The sequence below is a fragment of the Mobula hypostoma genome, chromosome 21, assembly GCF_963921235.1.
Source record: "Mobula hypostoma chromosome 21, sMobHyp1.1, whole genome shotgun sequence".
Taxonomy (NCBI): Eukaryota; Metazoa; Chordata; class Chondrichthyes; order Myliobatiformes; family Myliobatidae; genus Mobula; species Mobula hypostoma.
Window position 1 is genome coordinate 43,263,939 of NC_086117.1, and position 27,295 is coordinate 43,291,233.

Consider the following 27,295-nt stretch of genomic DNA (forward strand, 5'->3'; position numbering starts at 1 on the left):
TTGTCATATTTAAGAGTGGTTTATAGCTCTGGGCCTGTATTCACTAGAATTCTGAATAATGAGGGATGACCTCATTGAAACCATCAAATAGACAATAGGTGCAGGAGTAGGCCATTCAGCTCTTCCAGCCAGCACCACCATTCACTGTGATCATGGCTGATCATCCACAATCAGGACCCTTTTCCTGCCTTCTCCCCATATCCCTTCACTCCGCTATCTTTAAGAGCTCTATCTCTTTCTTGAAAGAATCCAGAGAATTGGCCTCCACTGCCTTCTGAGGCAGAGCATTCCACAGAACCACAACCCTCTGTGTGAAAAAGATTTTCCTCAACTCCATTCTAAATTGTCTACCCCTTATTCTTAAACTGTGGCCTCTGGTTCTGGCCTCCCCCAACATCGGGAACACCTTTCCTGCCTCTAGCCTGCCCAATCCCTTAATAATCTTCTATGTTTCATTCAGATCACTTCTCATCCTTCTAAATTCCAGTGTATACAAGCCCAGTCGCTCCAATCTTTCAACATATGACAGTCCCACCATCCCAGGAATTAACCTCGTGAACCTACGCTGCACTCCGTCAATAGCTAGAATGTCCTTCCGCAAATTTGGAGACCAAAACTGTACACAGTACTCCAGGTGTGGTCGCACCAGGGCCCTGTACAACTGCAGAAGGACCTCTTTGCTCTTATACTCAACTCCCCTTGTTATGAAGGCCAACATGCCATTAGCTTTCTTCACTGCCTGCTGTACCTGCATGCTTACTTTCAGTGACTGATGAACAAGGGCACCTAGATCTCATTGTACTTCCCCTTTTCCAAACTTGACCCCATTCAGATTGTAATCTGCCTTCCTGTTCTTGCCACCAAAGTCGATAACCTCACATTTATCCACATTAAACTGCATCTGCCATGCATCTGCCCACTCACCCAACTTGTCCAAGTCACCCTACATTCTCATAACATCCTCCTCACATTTCACACTGCCACCCAGCTTTGTGTCATCTGCAAATTTGTTAATGCTACTTTTATTCCCTTCATCTAAATCATTAATGTATATTGTAAATAGCTGTGGACCCAGCACCGAGCCTTGCGGTACCCCGCTAGTCACTGCCTGCCATTCTGAAAAGGACCCATTAATCCCTACTCTTTGTTTCCTGTCTGCCATCCAATTTTCTATCCATGTCAGTACCCTACCCCCAAAACCATTTGCTCTAATTTTGCACACTAACCTCCTATGTGGGACCTAATCAAAGGCTTTCTGAAAGTCCAGGTACACTACATCCACTGGTTTTCCCATGTCCATTTTCATAGTTACATTCTCAAAAAATTCTAGATGATTAGTCAAGCATGATTTCCCCTTTGTAAATCTATGCTGAAATGGTGAAAGGCCTTGATAAGAGTGGATGTGGAGAGGATGTTTGTTATCTTGGGAGAATCCAAGACCAGAGGACACAGCCTCAGAATACAGGAGCGCCTTTTAGAATGGAGATGATGAGGAACTTCTTTGGCCAGAGAGTAGTGAATCTGTGCAATTCTTTGCCATAGGTGGGTGCGGAGGCCAAGTCTTTATGTATATTTAAGGCAGAGGTTGATAGATTCTTGATTGGTCAGGGCATGGAGGGGTACTGGAAGATAGCAGGAGATTGGGACTGAGAGGAAAATTGGTTTAACCATGATGAAATGGCACAGCAGACTCGGTGGGCTCCTATTCTGCTCCTGTATCTCATGGTCTTATGGTTACAGGGAGAAGACAGGAGAATGGTGTTGCGAGGAATAATAATCAGCTATGACAGAATGGCAGAGCAGACTGAATGGGCTGAATGGCTTAATTCTGCTCCTATGTATGATGGTCTTGTCAGTAACACATTGAGAAGTTCAGAATATCATAAATTGCAAGACTGAAGTTAGAAATAGGACAAACAATTAAAAGTCATACTGATGTTTATACAAAGAAAGTACATTTTAAGTACAATGGATTCTGGCTAATTGGGACACACAGAGACCAGGACATCTTGGCATAATTATTCAGCTTCTCCAATTAGCTGAAGTTTCATGGAAATACTTAAAAAGGTATAAAAAAGAAACAACTGTTTAGCTGAGTAACAATTTATGTATCTGGATTAAATACATCACAAATTGGAACACTACCAATACCTCTACAGTATTACAAAACTGTATTAGTTCCTAATACACGTTTCCCCCGCCATCCGAAGGTAGAGCGTTCCTATGAAACGGTTCGTGAGCCGAAATGCCGTAAAGCGAAGAAGCAATTACCATTTATTTATATGGGAAAATTTTGTAGGCGTTCGCAGACCCAAAAATAACCTACCAAAATCATGCCAAATAACACATAAAACCTAAAATAACAGTAACATATAGTAAAAGCAGGAATGATATGATAAATACACAGCCTATATAAAGTAGAAATACTTCTCCACAATCATTACTGAACTGTTCTCCGAAGCAAAAATCTCACGCAAGCGCCGTCGGCAGAAAATCTCACGCAAGCGCTGTTGGCAAAAACACACGCAAGCGCTCTCCAGTAACCTTTAAGCTATGAAGCTGCTAAATCATACCAAATAACACGTAAAAATACCCGGCTGGTATAAAGTAGAAATAGCGTATGTACAGTGTAGTATCACTTACGGGAATCGGGACAGCGCCGAGCACACTGATGATGGTGTGTTAGACTGAGTCGTCGGAGTTTGGGTAGTGCAGTGGACCCCACCTTCCAGGCCGCGGATCGATACATTGCCACGAAGAACGCAGGGGTCCAGCGGTAGCCGGGAGGTACACAGCATATCTTTGAGAAAAAAGCCGAAACAAACACGCTAATTAATTAGGTGCCACCTGTAATTGTCGGCCCAGATCAGTGCCGATTTCCGATTGCATCGTCTCTGAGCTGGGCCGACAATTACGTGTCATAGAACATAGAATAGTACAGCACAGTATAGGCCCTTCGGCCCACAATGTTGTGCCGACCCTCAAACCCTACCTCCCATATAAGCCCCCACCTTAGATTCCTCCATATACCTGTCTAATAGTCTCTTAGCAGTCGGCAGCACCAAATTCACCATGATCAAAACGCTTAATTATGACTAGTTTTACCATAAGTGTAACACCCTTACAAGCTCTTTCAGGCTTTTCCGATACCATAGAACTCATCTTGCAAACGGCTGCTCACAGGCTCATGTTTAAGCAATGCCGGTGAGAATCCAGGGGAGAGCAGCTGCTCCGGGCGCGCTGCCTTTTATCGCGCGCTGAATTTTTTTTCCGTAACAGTGAAAACACCTTCTGAAAGCGAAAATAGGGTACTAATGTAGGTCTTTCGTAACAGTGAGGTTTCATAAAGAGAACATTCGAAAAGCGGGGGACACCTGTATTTATTGAAGGAGGAATTCATCCTGTGTACATTGCTGTGTTCTCCTGATTGACTGTAAATGAACAAAAGCAGCCCAGACACCTAGTGCAGATAATGGACTGCCTTCATGCAAAGGTTTCAGTGATCACACCCTCCAAACCTTCATTTTCATTATAACATTCAGGATGATTGTCCTGAAGTAGTGAAATGGTTTCATTTTCACTCCCGGCTGTTTCTACATCTCCACCCCTGAATTCTTGAAAAAGCAGTGAGCAAAACAGTTCCGAATTGTCTTACAACTTATTTCTCACCAAACATCAGTGACAAAAACCACTGCTTTTTGAACACAAACACATGCAAATGATGCTACTTAAAAACTGTTCAGGGCATGCTGTAATGTCTAACAGACATACAAGTGCACGCAACTGAGGGTCATTAGAAACTGTTCAGCAAGTTTCCTGTCCCAATTAAACAGCATAGTATCCCAAATAAATGAAGGAATTCCCAGCTATTTTCTTGATGGAAGGTGGTAATGCAATTGATTCCTAAAAGGACTACACTGTCTTGTGAATTCTGTGCCTGTTCAGCTGGGGCCTAAAATTATTGTAATGTAATGACCGCAATCTTCCTTCTCATACCAGCTATGGCTTTGTTTGGTGAACTCCCTATTGATTCTCACAGATTTCAGCTTTAAATGTTACATAGACATCACTATCACTCACCCTTTAGAATACAGCTTATTTGCCAGTATTTTGATTGAAGCTGTGTTGAAGTCCAGAACCTAGTGAGTTACATTAAACATTGTCTGAATTATTAGTGAGTTAATTAGCACTTGGTAGTGCATTATAGAGCCAGTGATTGAGATTAGTCTGATATAACATAGAATAGTAAGCACTGTACAGGGCCTTTGGCAATTCCAAAGATCAATGTAACTCTTCCCTCCCATCCTCCCCATAGGCTGAAATGTTTATAATCATCACATTGAAATTCCAGATTGATTATGATTTACTGCTTCTGTATGAAGTTCCCACCATCAGAGAAGCTGGTGTTCAGCTCACTTGATTTCTTCATATGCATGAATAACTAATTTAAATGCAGCAAAAGTTAACGGTCTTGGTAAAGTTCACATGGGAGGCAAAGATTTCTGCATCAGAAGTAGACACGTTGCAGCCTTGTATCTTCAACAGTGGCACCTACCTAACAATGTACAGTACTCTCCAGGAATATTCCAGGTATGCCAGCCAATTGCATATTAGCATTTATAATTTTTTTTTAACATTCTTAACGCTGATGCATACCCCACAACCAAACTTTGCAGGCTTCATACACAGTAAACTGCTGAACTATCATGCATGATATTCAGTGATACAGCATCTCATCTTTTACAGCATAAAATGATTCATAATTGAAAGTTAATAGCACCCTGCTACTAGGGAAATGGCTTGCTGCAGGACTTCACCTGCTCAAAGAAAAGTGTTTGGTTTTACAGGAGTTGCAAATGCTGAGGGTATAATCAGATATGTAGCTGTCACAAAGAATAACGGTAATAAAAACGGAAAATGCTCAAAACACTCAGCAAGCCAGGCAGCAACTCTGGAAAGAGGCAATTAACTTTTCAGTTTTAAAATCTTTCACCAGCAATAGAAAAGTGAGAAAACGGGTTAGTTTCAAGAAAGGATTAAACAGGACAAGATAAATATCTCTATTAGAAAAAGGCCAATGTCATCCAAACAATTCCAATATTTATGGAAGCATTTGTAGCTAAGTAACACCCTCGCTCACTGTTATTCTAAATATCAGACAAAACATACCTGTGAGACTTGTAACTTAAATTACTTCTTGCATATAACGCATATATACTCGCTGATTTGTTTTCAAGATCATACATGTTGTGTATCCGAACTGGACAAGAGCTTGAAGCTGTTTCTCTCTCGGCCGATAGTAGGATTCCCACTGACGAGCCCCAATTCACGGCGACAAAATGGCGGCAGCAGCACCTGCTCCGCCACCGCGTGCCGCAAAGCGGCTGCGAAACGGTCACGTGGTACGGGCCGTGCGGCATGGCGCTCCGGGGCCTGGGCTGGACTGTGGCTTTCACAGCGACGACGTTTTTCTTTACAGGTACGGGGTTGATGTGGAAAAGCGCACGTCAGTGGCTTTAGGTTTAAACAACGTGTGGAATGATAGTTACTTAATTGCTATTCAATATCAAAACGGGAAAATGTCTTCAAAGCGTCAGTGTCGTCGAGGTCAGCTCGTTTCCGAGAATCTCTGTGGCATACCTTTCGACAAGATCATTGCTTGGAAACACCTATGATAAATAAGTGTGCAAAGTGCATGAATCATTCAAGATTGGTTAATATACAGAACGCAAGTGAGACAGAGAACAAAATGGTTGTTACTGCAGCTCTGATACAGCACAAAAAAAACCCACAATAAGATAAAGAAAACAATAATAATAATAAAAACACAAAAAATACAAATAGGTAAGGTAGCTGCGAAATTGGTTGTATGTCCGTAAAGTGTCTGTACATCAGGTGACCGACAGGAAAAAATAAAGTAGTGGTGGTTGGTGCAGTGAAGGGGTGGGTTAGTTGTTAGAGGTGTTGATTAGTCTTACTGCTGTGGAAAGTAACTTTTTGAATCTGGTGGTCCTAGCATAGATGCTATGTAGTCACCTTCCTGATGGGAGCCCATGAGCAGGGTAGGTGCTGTTGCTTCATGATGTTACTGGTCCTCTTCTGGCAGCTCTGTGTATATATGTCCTTGATGGCTGTTAGGCTGTTGTGGGTGATGTGTTGGGCAATTTTGACACCACCCATCTTAGAGCCTTCCTGTCCTCCACAGTTCAGTTTCCATACCTTGCAGTGTTGCTGCTTGTTAAGATGTTCTCTACCGCACATCTGTAAAAATGAGCTGAATGTAGGTGTGCATAGTCTAGCTCTCTTCAACATTCTCAGAAAGTAGAGGTTTCAGTGAGCTTTCCTGATTGTGTAAAATGTGTTCTGGGACCATGAGAGTTTGTGCGAGACGTGCGCTCCCAGGAGTTTGAAACTGCGTGCAGTCTCCACTGTTGTAGAGCTGATATAAAGAGGGGAGTGAGTGGTGCGAATTTTCTTGAATTCAGTAATTATCTCCTGAGGTACAGGCATCTGCAAGCACACTCATTCTCAGTTGCTATGAAATTTTGAACTGTTTTAGTGGTGTTTAGTATTATGACTTTTTGGAGATTTACATAAATACTGCTATGTAGGACTAATTGTTTAATGCTGTTGTGTAATGACTTGGGGATGATTCCAGTTGTAGATATTACTATTCAGACAATGTATACTCCATTCATGTTTCATAGTCCTTTAATTAAGCATATTTCTTGTGTTTTTCACTTATTGATTTCTGTATGTTATGTGTGTTTGGAATAGGTATATCTATTAAGTTGTTCTTGCTTGTTTTATCCTGTAATATTAGATCTGGACAGTGATTATAGGTTGTCCTATCTGTAATAATGGATTGGTTGTAACAAAATTTATAGGACTCAGACTCTAAAACTGGATCAGGCTTGACATTATAGTAAGATACGGGGTGCAGTTTATGAGTTTGTATTTTAAAGCAAGATTTTGGTGAATTATGTTTGCCGCTTGATAGTGCCTGTATAAGTAACCAAATTGATTTAAGCTGCTGTAATCCTGTAATATGTTGGATTGTTTCTGGTTTCTCTTGGTATTTTCCGCATTTATCGTCCTGAATTTGTTGTTTTTTTATTATGTATTTTTGATAATTTTTTGTATTGGCCACCTGGCCACGTATTGCCACAAGGAATTCCCCTGTTCTGGGAAAAACTCTTCAACTCTGAGCCAGGCATTCGTCACTTCCATGTCAACATCAGGTCGTGAGGATGTCTCCCATGGTGGGTCCATAAGACCATAAGTTTTTGTGCAGAATTAGGCCATTTGGCTCATCAAGTGTACTCCACCATTTCATCATGGCTAATCCAATTTTCCTCTCAGCCCCAATCTTATGCCTTCTCCCCATATCCCTTCATGCCCTGACAAGTCGAGAATCTATCAACCTCTGCCTTAAATACACATAAAGACTTGGCCTCCACAGCTGCAAAGAGTTCTACAGATTTTCCACTCTCTGGCTAAAGAAATTCCTCCTCATCTCCATTCTAAAAGGACACCCGTCTATTCTGAGGCTACGTCCACTGGTCTTAGACTCTCCCACTATTAAAAATATCCTCTTCACATCCACTCTATCAAGGCCTTTCATCATTCAATCATCCCTCATTCTTCTGAATTCCAGTGAATACAAACTGAGCCATCAAACATTCTTCAGATGACAAGCCATTCAATCCTGGAATTATTTTTTGTGAATCTCCTTTGAACCCTCTCCAGTTTCAGTATATCCTTTCTAAGATAAGGGGCCCAAACCTGCACACAATACTTGAAGTGAGGCCTCACCAGTGCTTTATAAAGTTTCAGCATTACATCCTTGCCTTTATATTCTAGTCCATTTGAAATGAATGCTAACCTTTCAATTGCCTTCCTCACCACAGACTGAACCTGCAAATTAACCTTTAGGGAATCCTGCACAAGGACTGCTAAGTCCATTTGCACGTCAGTTTTTTTGAATTTTCTCTCTATTTAGAAAATAGTCACCCCTTTATTTCTTCTACCAAAGTGCATGACCATACATTTCCTGACACTGTATTTCATCTGCCATTTCTTTGCCCATTCTCCTAATCTGTTGTAAGCCCTTCTGTAGCCGCTCTACTCCCTCAAAACTACCTGCCCCTCCAGCTATCTTCATATCATCTGTAAACTTTACAATAAAGCCTTCAATTCCATCATCTAAATCATTAGCATATAACGTAGAGTTTAAAGAATCTGTCCCAACACAGACCCCTGTGGAACACCACTGGAAGCTAGAAAAGGTAGCCAGAAAAGGCTCCTTTTATTCCCAGCAACACTTTCAGTATGCTGGATGAATTCAGCAGGTCGGGCAGCATTAGTTAGAAATGATGAGTTGACATTTCGGGCCAGAACCCCTCGTCAGGACTGAAGAATGAAAGATGGGGAAGGATTTGAAGACTGTGTAACTTCAGTTGAAAGACCAGTAATTTGAAAGACAAAGAGGTGGGGGGGGGGAGCATTGACGTTATAGCCCTGAAAACAATGGGTAGTAGAAGAAGGAGGCGGAACCATGAGGGAGCTGGGGGAGGGGATAGAGTGAAATAGGGATAGGGGAAGGGATGGGGAGGGAATTGCCGGAAGTTGGAGAATTCTATGTTCACACCAAGGAGCTGGAGACTACCGAGACGGTATATGAGGTGTTGCTGCTCCAACCTGAGTTTAGACTCATCATGGCAGTAGAGGAGGCCATGTATGGACATATCTGAATGGGAATGGGAAGCAGAGTTCAAGTGGGTGGCTACCGGGAGATCCTGTCTGTTGTGGCGGACAGAGTGGAGGCGCTCGACGAAGCGGTCCCCCAATCTGCGTCGGGTTTCACCAATGTAGAGGAGGCCGCACCGGGAGCACCGGTTGCAATAGATGACCCCAACAGACTCACAACTGAAGTGTTGTCTCCACTGGGAGGGACAATTTGGGGTCCTGAATGGTTGCAAGAGATGAGGTGTAGGGACAGGTGTAGCACTTACGCTTACAGGGATAAGTGCCGGGTTGGAGATCAGCGGGGATGGACGTGCGGATAAGGGAGTCACGGAGGGACTGATCCCTGCGGAAAGTGGAGAGGGGTGGAGAGGGAAAGATGTGCTTAGTGGTGGGGTCCTGTTGAAGGTGGCGGAAGTTGTGGAGGATAATGTGCCGGATCCGGAGGCTGGTGGGGTGGCAGGTACTCTGTCCCTGTTGTGGTTGTGGGAGGATGGGGTGAGGGCCGAAGTGTGGGAAATGGAGGAGATGCGGGTGAGGGCATCATTGATGACTGTGGAAGGGAAACCACGATCCTTAAAGAAAGAGGACATTTGAGATGTCCTGGAACGGAAAGCCTCATCCTCAGAGTAGATGCGGCAGAGACGGAGGAACTGAGAATAGGGAATGGCATTGTTGCATGCGGCAGGTTGGGAAGAGGTATAGTCAATAGACAATAGAGAATAGGTGCAGGAGTAGGCCATTCGGACCTTGGAGCCATCAAGTTAGTTATGAGAGTCAGTGGGCTTGTAGAAGATGTCAGTGGACAGTCTGTCTCCGGAGATGGAGACCGAGACATCGAGAAAGGGGAGAGAAGTGTCCGAGATAGACCAAGTGAATTTGAGGGCTGGGTGGAAGTTTGAAGTAAAGTCGATGAAGTTGACGAGCTCAGCATGGGTGCAGGAAGCAGCACCGATGTAGTCGTCAATGTACCGAAGGAAAAGTTGGGGAGCAGTACCAGAATAGGATTGGAGCACAGACTGTTCCACATAACCAACGAAGAGGCAGGCGTAGCTGGGTCCCATGCGAGTTCCCATAGCTACACCGTTAGTCTGAAGAAAGTGGGAAGAGCTAAAAGAGAAGTTATTAAGTGTGAGAACCAGTTCTGCCAACCGGAGGAGGGTAGTGGTGGTGGGGAACTGGTGAGGTCTATTATCCAGGAAGTAGCAGAGGGCTTTGAGGCCTTCCTGATGGGGAATGGAGGTCTATAAGGATTGGATGTCCATGGTAAAAATTTAGCGGTTAGGTCGAGCACCTCCACTCTGTCCGCCACAACAGACAGGATCTCCCGGTAGCCACCCACTTCAACTCTGCTTCCCATTCCCATTCAGATATGTCCATACATGGCCTCCTCTACTGCCATGATGAGGCTAAACTCAGGTTGGAGGAGCAACACCTCATATACCGTCTAGCTAGTCTCCAGCCCTTTGGTGTGAACATAGAATTCTCCAACTTCCGGTAATTCCCTCACCCTCCCTTCCTCTATCCCTATTTCACTCTACCACTCCCCCAGCTCCCTCATGGTTCTGCCGCCTTCTACTACCCACTGTTTTCAGGGCTATGACGTCAATGCTTCCCCTCCCCCACCCCTTTGTCTTTCAAATTACTGGTCTTTCAACTGAAGCTACAAGCATTCTTCAAATCCTTCCCCATCTTTCATTCTTCAGTCCTGACGAAGGGTTCCGGCGCGAAACGTCAACTTATCGCTTCTAGCTGATGCTGCCCGACCGGCTGAGTTCATCCAGCGTACTGAAAGTGTTGCTTTGATCACAGCATCTGCAGATTATTTTGTGTTTATGATCCTTTTATTCCCACTATTTGCCTCCTCTCAATCAGCCACTGCTTTGTCCGTGCTAGGATCTTTCCTGTAATACCATGGGCTCGTAGCTTGTTAAGCAGCTTCGTGTGACACCTTGTCAAAATCCAAGTACACAACATCTACCTTTTCTCCTTTGTCTATCCTGCTTGTTACTTTTTCAAAGAATTCCAACAGATTTGCCAGGCAAGATTTTCCATTGAAACCATGCTGACTACGTCTCTAGTGGGCTCAACCACGAGCTTTCCAAAAAGACATCTCATAGGCACTCTAGAAATTTCCCCTCCTGTATCCAGCACCAACCTGATTTTCCCAGTCTACCTGCATATTGAAGTCCCCCATGACTATTGTAACATTGCCCTTTGGTATGCTTTTTCTGCCTCTTATTGTAATTTGTAGGGAAAATTCTTACTACTGTTTGGGGACCTGTATACAACTCCCATCAAGGTCTTTCTACCCTTGAGTTCCTAAGTTCTATCCCCAACGATTCAACATCTTCTATGTCACCTCTTTCTAATGATTGGATTTAATTTGTTACCAACAGAGCAATGCCGTCCCTTTGCCTTCCTGCCTATCTTTTCGATACAATATGTAACCTTGGATATTAAGCTACCAGTTATAGTTGTTCAGTTGTTTGTCCATTGTCAATGTCGATAAGGACTTCGACACCATTATGATGGTGTCGAGACTAGCACTTGATTTGGATTTAAGTGAGGGAGAGTTGCGCAGCGTCAGCCTCACTCTCTCTTTCCATTTCCCACCTGGATCCAGTGGCAAGACAGAGTCGAGATGGCTGGAGATGGGACTAGGCGCAGTGGATGACTGGGACGTCTACTGTGTCTTGTCCTGCTCTACACGTTCCACGACGCTTGCAGAGACCACCTTCTTGACCGTTGGATCTTCCATTGGTCTCGTCTGGTCAATCCACCGGAGTCTGTCTTCACATGCTGGAATAGACAACTCCCTATCTCACCGAGGGTTTGAGACCCTTTGGCTCCCCTCGCCTGGTTTAGCCAGCTTGTCAAAGCTGTTGCCCGGGGTGTGGCAGCTGTCACATGCAAACAGCTACAAGGAGCCACAGGTGAGAGCTGAGTGCCAGGTGGGGACCAAAAATAGACTAACCGCCTTGAAAAGGACGCGACATGTTCCCCCACCAGAGGTGATACCCCTCCCTGACACCCCTTACACCCCACCAGTTATAATATTTCAGCCATGATTCAGTGATGCCTACAACATCATACCTGCTAATCTGCAACTGTGCTGCAAGTTCATCTACCTTATTCCTTATACTGCGTGCATTCAGATACAACACCATCAGTCCAGTATTCACCCTTTTTGATTTTGTTCACCTTTTACATTGCAACTCATCCTGTTGATTGCAATTTTGCCCAATGAACACCCTCTTCTCACTAGACATTGCTTCTGTTTGGTGAACCAGCTACCTCATCTTCAGCACTATGACCTGCCTTTCTTACGATACTTCTTGCATTGAAATATAGGCAACTCAGGTCACTAGTTGCACCATGCGCAACCTTTTGATTCCTGTCTTTGTCTGAGGTTTTACCAACATTTCCCTCCGCAACCTCTCAACTAACTGTTCTGACACTCTTTTCCCAACGCCCTGCAACTCTAGCTTTAATCCCACCATGCAGCATTAACAACCACACCCCACACCCCAGTTCAGGTGCGAACCGTCCCTCTGTACAAGTCCCACCTTCTCTGAAAGACAGCCCAATGATCCAAAAATCTTATGCCCTCCCTCCTACGCAAATCCTTAGCCACTTATTAGACTCTTTTAAAAAAAAATCATTAGGAGGGAAAAGATGAAATATGAAAGCAAGCTAGCAAGTAATATCAAAGTGGAGAGTAAAAGCTTTATCAAGTACGTAAAAAATAAAAGAGAAACGAGAGTGGATATAGGACTGCTAAAAAATGAGGCCGGAGAAATAATAATGGGGGATAAGGAGAAGGCAGATGATCTAAATGAATATTTTACATCAGCCTTCACTGTGGAAGATACTAACAGTGTGCCAGATGTTGAAAGGTGGGAGGGAAGAGAAGTGAGTGCAGTTACTATTACAAGGGAGAAGGTGCTCAAAAAGCTGAAAGACCTACAGGTATATACCCTATGGTTTTGAAAGAGGTAGTGGTAGAGATGTGGAGGCATTAGTAATGATCTTTCAAAAATCATTGGAATCTGGCATGGTGCCAGAGGTCTGGAAAATTGCGAATGTCACTCCACTCTTTAGGACAAATTCAGTATAGCTTCCTTAAGGGAAAATCTTGCCTGAAGAACCTGTTGGAATTCTTTGAGGAGATTACACATATGTAGTGGATGTTGTATATTTGGATTTTCAGAAGGCCTTTAACAAGGTGCCACACATGAGGCTGCTTACCAAGTTAAGAGCCCATGTCAGTTCAGGAAATTTACTGGCATGGTTAGAGCATTGGCTGATTGATGGGAGGCAGCGAGTGGGAATAAAAAGCCAACTTTTCTGGTTGATTGCCAGTGACTAGTGGTGTTCCACAGGAGTCAGTGTTGGAGCCGCTTCTTTTTATGCTGTTTATCAATGATTTAGATGATGGAATAGATAGCTTTGTTGCCAAGTTTGCAGATGATATGAACATTGGTGGAGGGATAGGTAGTATTGAGGAAACAGGTAGGCTGCAGAAGAACTTAGACAGATTTGGAGAATGGACAAAAAAGTGGCAAGTGAAATACAATGTTGGAAAATGAATAGTCATGTACTTTGGTAGTAGAAATGAATGTGCAAACTATTTTCTAAGCTGGGAGAAAATCCAAAAATCTGAGATACAAAGGGACTTGGGGGCCGGCTGGTGGCGCAATGACATCAGCGCCGGACTCTGGAACGGGGGTTCCCGGGTTCGAACCCAGTCGGGTCCGCTCCCGAGTACGCTTTCCATCCGTGCTGGGTTGAGTGTCGAGGTTGCAACTCGACCTTGTAAAATCAAAAAGGGAAAAGTACTGCGAAATGTCTGTGTGAGGAATGGCGTGCCACACAGTCTCTCTCTCGCTCCGCGCCTTGTAAAGGCATGAAAAAGACATCGTCCCGCCAACATTGCACACACACGGATGCACGCACACACAAGCCAAAAAAAAACAAAGGGACTTGGGAGTCCTTGTGCAAAACACCCTAAAGGTTAACATCAGGTAGAGTCGATGGTGAGGAAGGCAAATGCAATGTTAGCATTCATTTCAAGAGGTCTAGAATACAAGAGCAGGGATGTGATGCCAAGGCTTTATAAACCACTGGTGAGGCTTCACCCTAAGCATTGTAAACAGTTTTGGGCTCCTCATCTAAGAAAAGATGTGCTGGCATTGGACAGGTTTCAAAGGTGGTTCATAAGGATTATTCTGGGAATGAAAGGGTTATCATACGAGGAACGTTTGATAGCTCTGGCTCTGTATTAGCTGGAATTTTGAAGGATGAGGAAGGATCTTATTGAAACCTTACAAATGTTGAAAGGCCCAGACAGAGTAGATATGGAAAGGATATTTCCCATGGTGAGGGAGTCTAGGACAAGAGGGCACAGTCTCAGAATAGAAGGCTTCCCATTTAAAACAGAGATGTGGAGAAATTTCTTTAGCCAGAGGGTGGTGAATTTGTGGAATTTATTACACAGGCAGCTGTGGAGACCAGGTCATTGGGTGTATTTAATGTGGAGCTTGATTGGTTCTTGATTGGACATGGCATCAAGAGGTTACGGGGAGAAGGCTGGGGAGTGCTGCTGCGGAGGGAAAAAAGAAACAGCCATGATTGAATGGTGCAGCAGACTCTGTTGGGCCAAATGGCCTAATTCTGCTCCTATGTCTTATGGTCTTATGTATAATCTTCCTAGTTCTAGCCTCACTAGCACTTGCCATGAGTAGCAATCTTGAGATCGCAACTCTGCGAGTCCTACCCTTTAACGTAGCACCTAACTCCCTATACAGAACCCTATTACTCGTCCTACCCATGTCATTGGTACCGACGTAGTCTGCGACTTCTGACTGTTCACCCTCCCACTTAAGAATGCTGAGGACTCGATCCAGGATATCCTGGACCCTGGCATCCGGGAGGCAACATTAACCATCTGGCAATCTCATTCTCACCCACAGAACCTTCTGTCTGTTCCTCTAACTAATGAATCCCTTATTACCACAGTGTGCTTCTTCTCCTCCCTTCCCTTCTGAGTCTCAGTGGCAGTCTCAGTGCCAGAGACCCAACCACTATGACTCTCCTCTGTTACATAATTCCCCCCACCTGACAGTATCCAAAGTAATGTACCTGTTGTTGAGGGGGTTGACTACAGGGGTACTCTGCACTGGCTTCTTAACACCTTTCCCATTCCTGACTGTCACCCGGTTTTCTGTATCCTGCTTCTTGGGTGTAACAACCTCTCTATATTGTCCAATCTATCACCCCTTCGGCTTCCCAAATGATCAGCAGTCCATCCACTTCCAGCTCCAACTCCTTAATGTGATTTGTTAGAAGCTGCAGCTGGATGCACTTCTCACAATTGCAGTCATCAGGGACGCTGGAGATCTCCCTGCCTTCCCAGATCCTGCAAGAGGAGCATATCACTACCCTGCCTGTCATTTCTACTGTCCCTAGATGAGCAGATATGAAGAAGCGATTGAAAAAACGTGAATTTTTCTTTCCTTTGCTTCCTTTGAGTAAAGCCTTGAAGAGCTAAAGCTTCAAGATCACCACTCTGATTCTACCCACTCAGACGACGGCTACTGCACTTGTCCCTGACTTCCTTTAATTTGTTCTTACTAATCAATGCCAGATGCCGGTTGGTCACTGGTCAAAGCTCTATTACACTGCTGCGACCTGCTGCTGCCGCCTTTTATCCTCGGGCTGTGGACCTGATTGAAATCCCCTCCTCTCCAAACATCCAATGTCCAGATTGGCTGCTGGTCAAAGCTCTATTATGCTCATGCTCTTCCATTTGTTAACTTCTTCTTCTGTAGTGATCATTTCTTCCAGTAAAGATGGCACTGGTGAAACCCAGCAATTAGTTATCAGTAGCAAACAAAACAAAGAATACAACTAAATACTTTACTAATAACACTTTTTGTGGTAAAATTTCTGATAAACGATCACCACAGGCAAATGGAGTCAAGACAAAGATGAGGTAGAGTTGAGCTGGGACAAGCAGAGGTGAGGCAAAGGCGACATGTGCAAAGGCAAGGCCTGTCCAACAAACCGAGAGCGAGGGAAGACCTGAAGATTAATCGATTTAGGCACCAGGCCGACTTGGAAAGGTCGGGTATGGGGCAAAATACGGCAATGAGGTCCGGCCTGGGCCTCAGAGTGTATTGAAGTGATAGGGCCCAGGTCCAAGACAAGGAATGATCTGATGTTGGATAATTTAAATGCTGAGCCAGGGTGTCAGGAACAGAGGTGAGGATCAGTCCATATCTGCTCAATGCTACACGCCGTTTACTCAGCTCTGTGTTGAACTGAGCCTGTGGTTTTCCGGTCAAGATGGTGCCAGCATACAACATTCCCTTGGTTGACATCTTTCAGGTAGCAAACCAAAAATAGTTCATTTTACTTCTTTTAAGTCTTAAGTGTGTTTCTGGGACTGTTAGAGCCTGCGATTTACAGGTTGGAGATCACTTGAGCGATCCAGCGATTTACTAGCACCGAGAAGACTCCAGAAAGTGAACACGTACTCGGTCGGCCTTGATGCAAAGATGTTCTGTTGGTATTCTGCAAGCCAATGCTTAACTCCATTTTGTCATTTAAAGCATCGAGGAAGATTGAGACATGGAGGTAAATGCAGAAGGCGAGCAAGAGTTTCAGTGCCAACTGCCTTCCTTTTGATCGCTGTCGGAGAAGGAGTCTGTGAGTGGCCTACCTCTGTGTGGCTCTGTGTGACTCTCTGTGGCAGGTGGGTAGGCCTCTGTGCCTCATGCGGTGTCCCCCTCTTTCAATTAACACTGGTGATATTGGAGGATGGTATTGTGGTTTTACTTTTATGGATTGGACTGTTGTGTTTATGGAATATACACTTTTTCAGACTTATGGTTTTTATATTCTGTGTTCTTTTATTGTTGTTCCTTTTCTGTTTTGTGTGCGGGGAAAGGGGTTTTGGCGGGTTGATGATCGGGATGCCGTTTTTTTTGTATGGGGGGGTTGGGATGCTTCTCTCTGAATGACTTTTATGTTCTTTGTTTTGTGGCTATCTGGAGAAATACAAATTTCAGGGTTGTATATGGATACATGCTCTGAAACAAAATTAACCTTTTGAACCTTTGAACTTCTGCCCTGCTCCAGATGCAGTGATGCCTGGTTTTGTGTCAGAATTACTTATACTCGTGTGGAGTGCTGAATCCTGTTTTCATGATGGAAGTATATCCTTAGAAGTTTTATCTGACTTGTGTAAATTTTTTTTACATCTGTTATTCATTTTCTTCCTTCTATCCTAGGTAGTGTTAATCTAAGTGTGCTCACGTATACAGAGTGTTTTCTAAAATTTGTCATTTCAGTTCTTATTTTTCTTTGTAAACTTTCCAGATCAGTTTCAGACCAAGATATTATGCCAAGAGAATTTGTTAATATGAGTATAGCGAATGTATTATCATTCAAGTTGCGTGGTGCATCTGGCTATATGACTAGCAATGGTCTGAGCTGGCTGGTTGGGAGGCAACAACAAAAGTGCTGGTAGGAAGGCAGTACTTTCATCATGAATTGTTTTATTCATGAACAAATTAACATTCAAGTACTCCAGTTCATTAACATTCTTGCTAATCAGTTGGAGGACAGATTGTTGGAAGGCTGTGAAATTTTGCCTATCCTTTGTGATGCTGAGGCATGAATGGCAGAAGTTGCATGTTCCGCTTCAAACACAAAACATTGGGTGACTTAACTGTTCAACAATGGGGTGAAGGCTTCAGCCATCTGATAGTGCGTTATGGTTGGGCCTATAAATATGTTGACATTTTGCCCCAAATTTTTGAGTTTAAAATAGAGCATCTGCTTTGGCAGCTGGTATTGGGCATGCAAATAACAAGGCAAGCCCAATGTAACCATTTAAAATTAGAGCTCAGTGCTGGGGATATTAGTCCCCATCAATAAGGCAGGATTGTGGGACACCCTCCTCAAATTCAGTTACCCGCAGAAATTCATCTCCATATTATGTTTTACTTCAGAATGGCTTAAATGTGGTGATACAAACCAATTAAGTCTACAATAGAACTAATCTCAGTGAAAACCAGTTGCAAATAGTGCCATTGCTGACATTTTTATGGTGCATTCCAACAGAGAAACAGATCATTTGTTTCATCATATGCATTGACTTTCTGACAACCATTTACATGAATCCCACTTATTCTCCTCACATCCCCATTAACTCCTCCCAGATTCTACCACTTGCCTACCTACAAGAGGCAGTTTACAATGGCCAGTTAACCAACACATTTTTGGTAATGGTTAGAAATTGGAGCACATGGAGGAATCCAATATGGTCACAGGCAGAATTTCTAAATTCAACCCCTCATAAATCATTGATACAAGTTGTGAATAGTTAGGACTACACAACACTCGACATTTTATTGTTTATTTTATGTTTATTCTTTAGGTTAATCCCTTGCTTTATTACACCTCTCCAAATGCATTATCACATATTAGATTATTTCAATCCAATTGACCGGACTATCTTTGTCATCCTGCTGACTAAAGCCTTCCATCTCATAGTCAACCACGTGACTACATATGTATTATTTGTAAACTATTTTACCCTCCTAAGACTAAATTATTAATATATCTTACAGAAAGCAAGGAACACTATAGAACCTCATGGAATCTGACTGTTGGCGACCTGCTTGTCACAACATTCATCAGCCATTACTCTTTGCTTTCTGCATCTGAGGCAGTTTGGTATCCAATCTCTCACTCTCCCTTCAATCCCATAGACTTTTCCTTTATTGTCCTACTTTACTATAAGCCACTGGGACAATATTGAATACATTGTCCTGATCAACCCTCCTTATTATCTTCTTAAAATGTATTCACATTAACCAGATACAACCTTCTCTTAACATATCCTTGTTTATACTGCCCAGTTAATATCTACTTTTCTAAATGGTGCTTTTTAACAATGGTTTAAATAGATTCCATTAATGTGAATTTAACTATCTGGTCTGCGATTGCTTGATTTATTTCTCTCCTTGATTGTTTTCACACTTTTGGGAAGCAGCCTTAGTGAACACCCATTCATCACCATCCATTCACAAGTTTAAGCTTCCTTATGCAATTAACAATTTTGTAGGTTCTCAAAGGACTAGCAGTTTGATGAAAGACAGCAATATAAGATATAGGAGCAGAAGTTGGGCATTTGGCCCATTCAGTCTACTCTGCCATTCCATCCTGCCTGATTTATTCTCCCCCTCTCCCCCTCTCCCCCTCTCCCCCTCTCCCCCTCTCCCCCTCTCCCCCTCTCCCCCTCTCCCCCTCTCCCCCTCTCCCCCTCTCCCCCTCTCCCCCTCTCCCCCTCTCCCCCTCTCCCCCTCTCCCCCTCTCCCCCTCTCCCCCTCTCCCCCTCTCCCCCTCTCCCCCTCTCCCCCTCTCCCCCTCTCCCCCTCTCCCCCTCTCCCCCTCTCCCCCTCTCTTTCAACCCCATACTCCTGCCTCACTTTCTGCCTGCAGTTGTCCAGGGTCCTTTGTTGAGCTGTGATGTCCTAACTCTGCATATTTAATATCTCAGTTTCCTTAGTGAGATGGACAATGGAATGCTATAAATGTGGCCGAAGAGGCCAAAACATTACATCCTCGAACTCGTTTTTGAGCATCCTAGCTCTCCCTAGCTCTTGCAGTCTGCCAAGAGATGTTTAATTGGAGTACAAACAAATATGCTAGAAACCTGCACCCCACTGCAGGGAGGCTGATAGAACCAGGAACAAAAAAACGTGTGGAAGGACAACTGGAAGTGGCTAAAAGAAATCAGGTACATAGTGACATCAGAGATGCCGAAGGTTTGTCAAAGCTCAGAGAAGGAGATGCATTGTGGATGGGATCAACCCCAGATTTGTCTTAAGGCAGTGGTGATTCGAAGTACAGAAGCAGGCATCTCAGATTAGAGGAAAAGGTGCCATCTTAGAAAAACAGGTTGCTTGATGAAAGCATAGATGTACCACTAAATTTGCAGAGTTAGAACACTACAGCTTGGCAATAGACCACCAGAAATCTTCTCCTAGAACCAGATCTGGAAGAACAATCCGTCAATACAAGTGTCTGGAATTTTTTTGCTGAAGTAAGGGATGGACATAGAAACTGGATAGTAATTTGGATAGATTTTTATTTTGGATTTTTATCATTAGAGGAAAGATATAACTTGTAATTTTGCTAAGAATTGTGACATGTGGCCTCTGTACATTGAAACATTATCTTTCTTTTTAAGTCTTTTTATTGAATAAGTATACAAAAAGGTAAGCCATATAGACACTAATACACTGTTAGAATATAATAATATTACAGAAGATATTAATACAAAACAATACTACAAACAATGTAATTTAAACATAACATACCAAGGTAACATAATAGTATACTGAAACATTATCTTAATGGAAAGTCTGTAGAGGTCACTGTAAGAAATGAAACTTTGCACTTTCTAAGTTATTTTTGCAAATAAATCAGCTTTATCATTTTAAAGTCCTGCATTCTCTAAGTATCTTCATAAATGAAAAATAAAAATTAAGATATTAACATGTTTGTTTTTTTTTGTGCAGATGGTACTATTTGTCCTGGGGATTCTGACTGGCACATTTTTCAACATCACTGCTACTTTTGGAATACTACTTTAAATGCTACTTGGGAAAAAGCACAACATTTTTGTAGAGGTTATAGAGGCACCGAATTGCTCTACTTGGACACTGTAGATGAAAAGGTAACTATAAAGATCAATGGTAGAATGCCTGCATAACCTGTAATGGTTTGCATTATAGTATTTTAACAATTTCTTAATGAGATTAAGGTTCACTGGGAGCACTACTTTTCATATTATATGCTAATAATCTGGATGACAGAATTGATGGCTTTACTGCCAGGTTTGCAGACCATACAAAGATAGAAGGAGGGGCAAATAATGTTGAGGAAATGGGGGGGCCTGCAGAAGAATTTGGACAGTGGGCAAGTGTAGGGATGTGTATGATAATGCATTTTGGTGGACAGAATAAAGCTGTAGACAATTTTCTGAATGGGGAGCAAATTCAAAAATCAGAGGTGCAGAGAGACTTGGGAGACTGACTGCAGTATTCCCTAAAGGTTAACCTGCAGGTTGAGTTGGTAGTAAGCAAGGTAAATGCAATGATAGCATTCATTTCAACAAGACTTGAGATGGTGGGATGGTAGCCTAGCAGTTAGTGTAACATTTTACAGCACCAGCAACCCGGGTTCAGTTCTGCTGCTGTCTGTAAGGAGTTTGTACGTTCATCTGTGACTGCATGGCTTTTCTCCAGACACTCTGGCTTCCTGTCACATTCCAAAAGTTGTGTTAGGATTAGATGGGTTAGGGTTGGTGAATTGTAGACATGCTTTGTTGACAGTGAAAACATGACAACACTTGTGGGCTGCCCCCAGCACATCCTCGAACTGTGTTGGTTATTGAGGCAAACAATGAATTTCACTATATTTGTCGGTGTACATTTGATAAATAATGCTAAAGTTTAAATCTTTTAAAGCAAGGATGTAATGCTGAGGCTTTATAAGGCATCGTTCAAATCACACTTGGAATATCGTGAGCGGTTTTGCACCCCATATCTAAGAAAGGATATGTAGGCTTTGGAGAGGGTCCAGAAGAGGTTTACCAAATATTGAAAGGCCTGGGTAGAGTGGATGTGGAGAGGATCTTTCCAATAATTGGAGAGCCTAGGTCCAGAGGGCACAGCCTCAGTACTGAGGGACAACCCTTTAGAGCAGAGGTGAGGAGGAATGTCTTTAGCCAAAGGGTGGTGAATCTGTGGAATTCATTGCCATAGACAACTGTGGAAGTCGTCATTGTGTATATCTAAAGTGGAGGTGGATAGGTTCTTGATTAGTAAGGTTGTTAAAGGTTATGGGGAGAAGGCAGGAGAATGGGGTTGAGAGAAAAAATAAGCCATGAATGACTGGTGGAGCAGAGTTATTGGGCTGAATGGTCTAATTCTGCTGATATATCTTATGGTCTGATGGTCTTATGGAGATACAGTAAAATTTTAACAGACAATAGTACTTTTGTTTCAGTCACCTCTAAGTTGGATTTTTTTGTCATGCAGACATGAATATGTAACTTAAGTGGAGATATTCTGAGTCCTTCCTTAGTAGTAAGGCTGACCTGTGGATTGGCTAGAAAAGTAGTGTGAAAGTATTACTGTCACATGAGTAAACTACACTTGGCACGTGGCCAAGTGGTTAAGGCGTCGGTCTAGTGATCTGAAGGTCGCTAATTCGAGCCTCAGCTGGGGTAGCGTGTTGTGTCCTTGAGCAAGGCACTTAACCGCCCATTGCTCTGCAACGACACCAATGCCCTTCCCTTAGACAACATCGGTGGCATGGAGAGGGGAGACTTGTAGCATGGGCAACTGCTGGTCTTCTATACAACCTTGCCCAAGCCTGCGCCCTGGAAACCCTCCAAGGCACAAATCCATGGTCTCACGAGACTAACGGATGCCTTTTAAAACTACACTTAGCATGGCCTCATCTATTTACTGAAATCCTGCATGTCACTTTGCCTTTTAAACTATTTTTGTGAAGCCATTTTGGGAGCCTAATCCATTTCTTTATTGAGGACATTGCAAGACTGGTGTTTAGGGCAGCAATGAAGGTCCTGCATGTCTGACTGTGTTCAGGGCTTCCTTTATTATCCCAGTAGCTTCCTCTCAGATTTCACTACTGTGAGCCATGCAAGTCCCAGGTGGACACTCAGGAATACCGGCATGCTCAGATGTAGAACAATTCTTCATTACTGTTTCCGTAACAGTTTTGTTGTACCAGTCAGGGTTGTTAGTCCTGAGCTAAACCCCTGAACCTGGAGGATTGGTGGACCACTCTCAGTCTGGCCTCTACCCTTTGACCTGTTTGGCACGGGTGGTCCTAGCAAGAGCCAAAAATAAAGCCTGACTCCAGCCAACATAGCCCTCTGGGTCCTTGAGACATGCAAGCTTCCATACCACAAGAAAGGTTTGGCCCTCTTGGAGGTTGGTAAGTAGAATGGCCTGCACTTAATCATCAGATGTTCCAGGTTGGGGGAACAAGGATATGACAAGATTGCTGCATTTGAGCATCACAAAGAATTTATCATGAAACACAGACCTCCACCTTTAGCCTTCTCTGGGTCAGTAGTCCTTCCATTCAGTGTATCGAAAAGCCCTTGGGTCTTACCAGTGTACCTAGTGTGGTACACAGAACACAGCAATTCCTTATTTTCCTCCAATACAGCAATCTTGCCGTTAGACCGTTAATCTTATTCTCCAGTGACTGTATATTTGCTAACAAGATCCAAAGTAGAGGAAGTTTCATACCCCGATGTTTTAGTCTGCCTTGGAGACCTCCCCTCCTCCCTCCCTTTCAACTGTGGTGATGCACATTTGTCGGTCTAAAGGTGTCATATCTGCATACTTGAGAGCTAAGTCTGCCAAGTCCTTCAGCGGATCGTGAAATCACCAGCTCATTAAGATGGTTCAAAAGTATGTTATTGAAAGGGAAATTACAGGCTGTAGTTTGCAGTGACGGTAGTTCAGAAGAACAGTTTTAATGATAACCTAAACTGGAAATTAGTGAACAGGTTATTGAAACACAAGTATTGTTTAATAGCACTGAGGATGTTCCCTGCTGTTTCTTTGCAGATCGACAGTTGACTGATTAGGCAGTTATTAACTTTATTGTGGACAGAATATTTCTGAAAAATGCTCCACATTTTTTTTGTTGGATGTCAATGTTGTAAGTTTACTGGAGTTGTTTAGCTAGAGATGTAGATGTTCCAAAATGAAATACCGTCTTACGCCTTTTGCAGTACCCACTGCTAGCAGCTGTTTCTTGATGAAATATGAATAAAATTCTTTTGTTAAAGAATGACTTCTGTGATTTTGGGAAAGTCAAGAGGGAGCTGATATAAATCACCTTCTCAGCAACTCTAGCTAAACTTGGTTGTGAATGCTGCAATGGCCGTCTATCCTAGTGCTGAGTCGTCGCAAATAATTTGCTCAAAGAATTTGGGTGAATGCTATATACCGTTCTCCCATTGCATAGATTCTGCTAAAAAAAATAGATTTCCTGGGCTTATTTCCTCAGGCCAGACAGGCTTGAATTAAGTTCCAGGGTCGTAGAGAATTTAGCATGTTTAAAAGGAAGAGAATTTAGTTGTTACAATTGAATTGTTTTGCAACAGGATTGGCTCACAACTGAAATTTCTGGGGTTTATTGGACTGGACTCAATGATCGTGACACTGAATCTGATTTTCACTGGACGACAAATGCTTCTTTGAGTGCTGCTCTGATCCCGTAAGTATGTTTAATTATTTTATTCTTTTAACTTACTTCTCAATGTGTCTTTACTTCCATGATTACATTTTAGTAGAACAACTTTGACCATCCGTTGCGGCATTCACAACCAAGTCTAGCCAGAATTGTTGAGGGGTTACTTGTCTCACCTTCTTCCTGACTTCCTAAAGAACCATATTGTGTAAAATTCCTATCCACCAAGTCCTTCATTTTAAATTTCTCACTCTTGTTATCTTATCCTCCCATGGCCACCAACACCCCTCTGCACCCCACTTTTCACCAATTCCACTTTGTTATTTAATCCAGTCCCGTATGTTATATTGTTGCAGTAAAAAGCTTTTGCTTGCATACTATATCAGCGGTCCCCAACCACTGGGCCGCGGACTGGTACCGGGCCGCAAAGCATGTGCTACCGGGCCGCGAGGAAACAATATGATTTGGCGATATGAGTCAACTGCACCTTTCCTCATTCCCTGTCACGCCCACTGTTGAGCTTGAATGCACGCGAGGTCATTACCCACCTGTCATCCATGTCAGCACGGGAAGGAGATCAACTCCTCAAGCTTACAAATGACGGCAGGCTGAAAAGTATGTTTAACATAACATCTCTGCCGGCTTTCTGGATCAAAGTCAAGGCTAAATATCCTGAGATAGCCGTGAAAGCACTGAAAACGTTGCTTCCGTTTCCAACATACCTCTGCAATGAATGCAACAAAAACAAAATTGCGGAATAGACTGGACATAAGGAACCCCCTTCGAGTATCGCTGTCTCCCATCACCCCTCGATGCGTCTTCGATGCACCGTCTTGTTGCAGGGAAACAAGCCCAGGGCTCCCACTGATTCAGCAATATTGGTGTGTTGCAATAATTTTCTATGTTCATACGGGGAAAATATGTGCTGCGTGTTTAATATCCAAATGTTACTTAAAATGTTACGATGCTATTGACTTATAAGTGACTTATATAACCATATAACAAATACAGCATGGAAACAGGCGATCTCGGCCCTTCTAGTCTGTGCCGAACGCTACTCTCACCTAGTCCCACCGACCTGTGCTCAGCCCATAACCTTCCATTCCTTTCCTGTCAATATACCTATACAGTTTTTCTTTAAATGATAATATTGAACCTGCCTCTACCACTTCTACTGGAAGTTCGTTCAACACGTACTTCAAGCTCCCCTGTCCTCCCCTGATAATTGACTTATCACTGTATTCATGTGAGGAAAATATGCGCTGTGTGTTTAATATTAAATTCATTGGATAAACCCTTTTAGAAACAAAATTGAGTGTATTAGCCATTTATCACCTATATTGCTTAGTGTTTTTTTTTTCCTTTGGTAGTGGGGAAGAATCTCCCCTTCTCTCCCTCGGTTCTGCCTTCACACCACAACCTAAACCCTGTCTCTCAAATGTTGGTTTCTAAAAACTCAAATCCTATCATTTACAGAGAAAGAGCAGCTACATTAACTCAACCTTTGTTTATATACTGTACCAGAAAATAAATTATTGTTATGTGGTGTAACTTTGTTTTAGTGGGAGATTTATATTATTTAAACTTTCCTTTCAATTTTCCACGGTCTTTTCTAAGACTTTCAATATAACAATCAAAAATTATGGTGCCTATTTGTTCCCTTCTTCTGCTATTTGTTTTTATTTTGTGGTCTTGAGTTTGCAGCCACTTGCACTTTTCCTTGAAATAGTGCTGCCCAATAAGCCTTCTCTTTCCACTAGCTGAGAAGTGGCAACAGGTGATAGAGGATTGATGAAATTATATTGAGTTCACTGTGGAAAGTCTGTGGTGTGAGATTAAGTGGGAGGGTAAATATAGGAAAGAAGTGTTTGAGAAAAACTTTTTCACGTGTCTTCTCAACAGCCAAGGTTGTTCCACAGCCCATTTTGGTCAACATGTTTTTTTCAAAGCAGGTTAGTTCCATTGGGGGCTTTCTCCTCCACTGACAGCTTCCTGGCATTGGTCCCCTATGCAGTTTTCATTGTGTTGTCCTTCTGTATTATATCCTTCCACCAGTGCTAGTTCAGGCCTTCTAAGCTACCTCTGGTCCTGTTGCAATGTCTTCTGAATCTAGTTATCCCATGCTTTCTCTGACTCCATGCATTCTGCACTTTTTCTGGACCACTTCCAGTCCTCCATCAAGCTCTTTGATCTTCAGTTCTCAAGTACCATCTCTAGTTCTTCCACAGTATCTCTGATTTTCTTGTGCAGTCTCCACTCTCCAGTCTTCCTTATCCTTGCTTGGTTTTTCTGTGTTTTCTCTCGTTCTCCTCTATCTTTAGTCCTGCTGTTGCTTTCTGGTTCCTCTCTGTGGTTTTTTGTGTAGAACTACAGTATTCTGTTTCACAGAAATAAAATTATGAGCTGATGCTTTATAAAGAGATCTGCTTTCATATATGAAACACAGAAATTTGCATGTACATCCAGAAAGTATCTGGAAGTCAAAATGAAAGGTTGGTCTGGACATGATATTGATGAGACCTAGAGTTACCTCTCATACACTTCGGTCTTTTTATTTAAAGCACAATGTATACCGTTGGAGGCAATTCAGAATAGGTTGATTCCTCAGTTGAATGAATTATCTCATGTGGAAAAGTTTGGTTTATCTTCGGTGGAGTATAGAAAAAGTGAGAGCTGATCATATTGAAATATAAGATTCTGATTGGGTAGAGCTGAGTGGGCATAGTTTTAAAAGAAGATATCACACATTTAAGATGGACATGATTTTTTTTAAAAGATCTCTTTGGAAGCTGAGTTAATGAAGATATTCTAGCTGAGATAGCAGTTATTTGGCCTTTGGGTGTCAGGGAGTACAGGGGACAGGAAAGTAGAGTTGAAGCTCCAATTATGATAGCCATGATTTTATTGAATGACAGAACAAGCCAGAGGAGCCAAATGGCCAGTTCCTCCTATTTCATAGATTCATATAAATGTACATACAAATAGTTCATGCCAGGCAATTCCAGACAACTTAACTATAATCAAATAGATTCCTAGCAGTACACAGTTTAATTTTTAAAGGCACAATGCAGTTCACACACAGCTGATCTTTTGGGCTATAAAAAGCTGGTTTTCCCAAAGTCAACTGCTAATGTCATTTAAGAAAATTAAAAAGAGACCTTTCATACAGTACCTGTCATGGCCTTCACATGTACCAAGCTGTAGTAAAGTCAACTGATATGTAGTTTTACAG

The 27,295-nt window shown here is 42.8% G+C and overlaps 1 protein-coding gene across 5 annotated transcripts in view; it reads right to left on the reverse strand.

Moving 5' to 3' along the window:
- Positions 1-5,194, reverse strand: part of LOC134359957 (uncharacterized) — a 192,714-nt gene extending 187,520 nt beyond the window's left edge. For all 5 annotated transcript variants that reach the window (XM_063073858.1, XM_063073857.1, XM_063073855.1 and 2 more), the window contains exons 1-3: positions 5,170-5,194; positions 4,081-4,139; positions 2,644-2,800 (exon numbers count right to left, since the gene is read on the reverse strand). In XM_063073858.1, the coding sequence (XP_062929928.1) occupies positions 2,644-2,749 (106 nt within the window). In that variant the 5' untranslated portion in view covers positions 2,750-2,800; positions 4,081-4,139; positions 5,170-5,194. The remainder of the gene's footprint in view (positions 1-2,643; positions 2,801-4,080; positions 4,140-5,169) is intronic.
- Between the last annotated feature and the right edge of the window lie 22,101 nt (positions 5,195-27,295).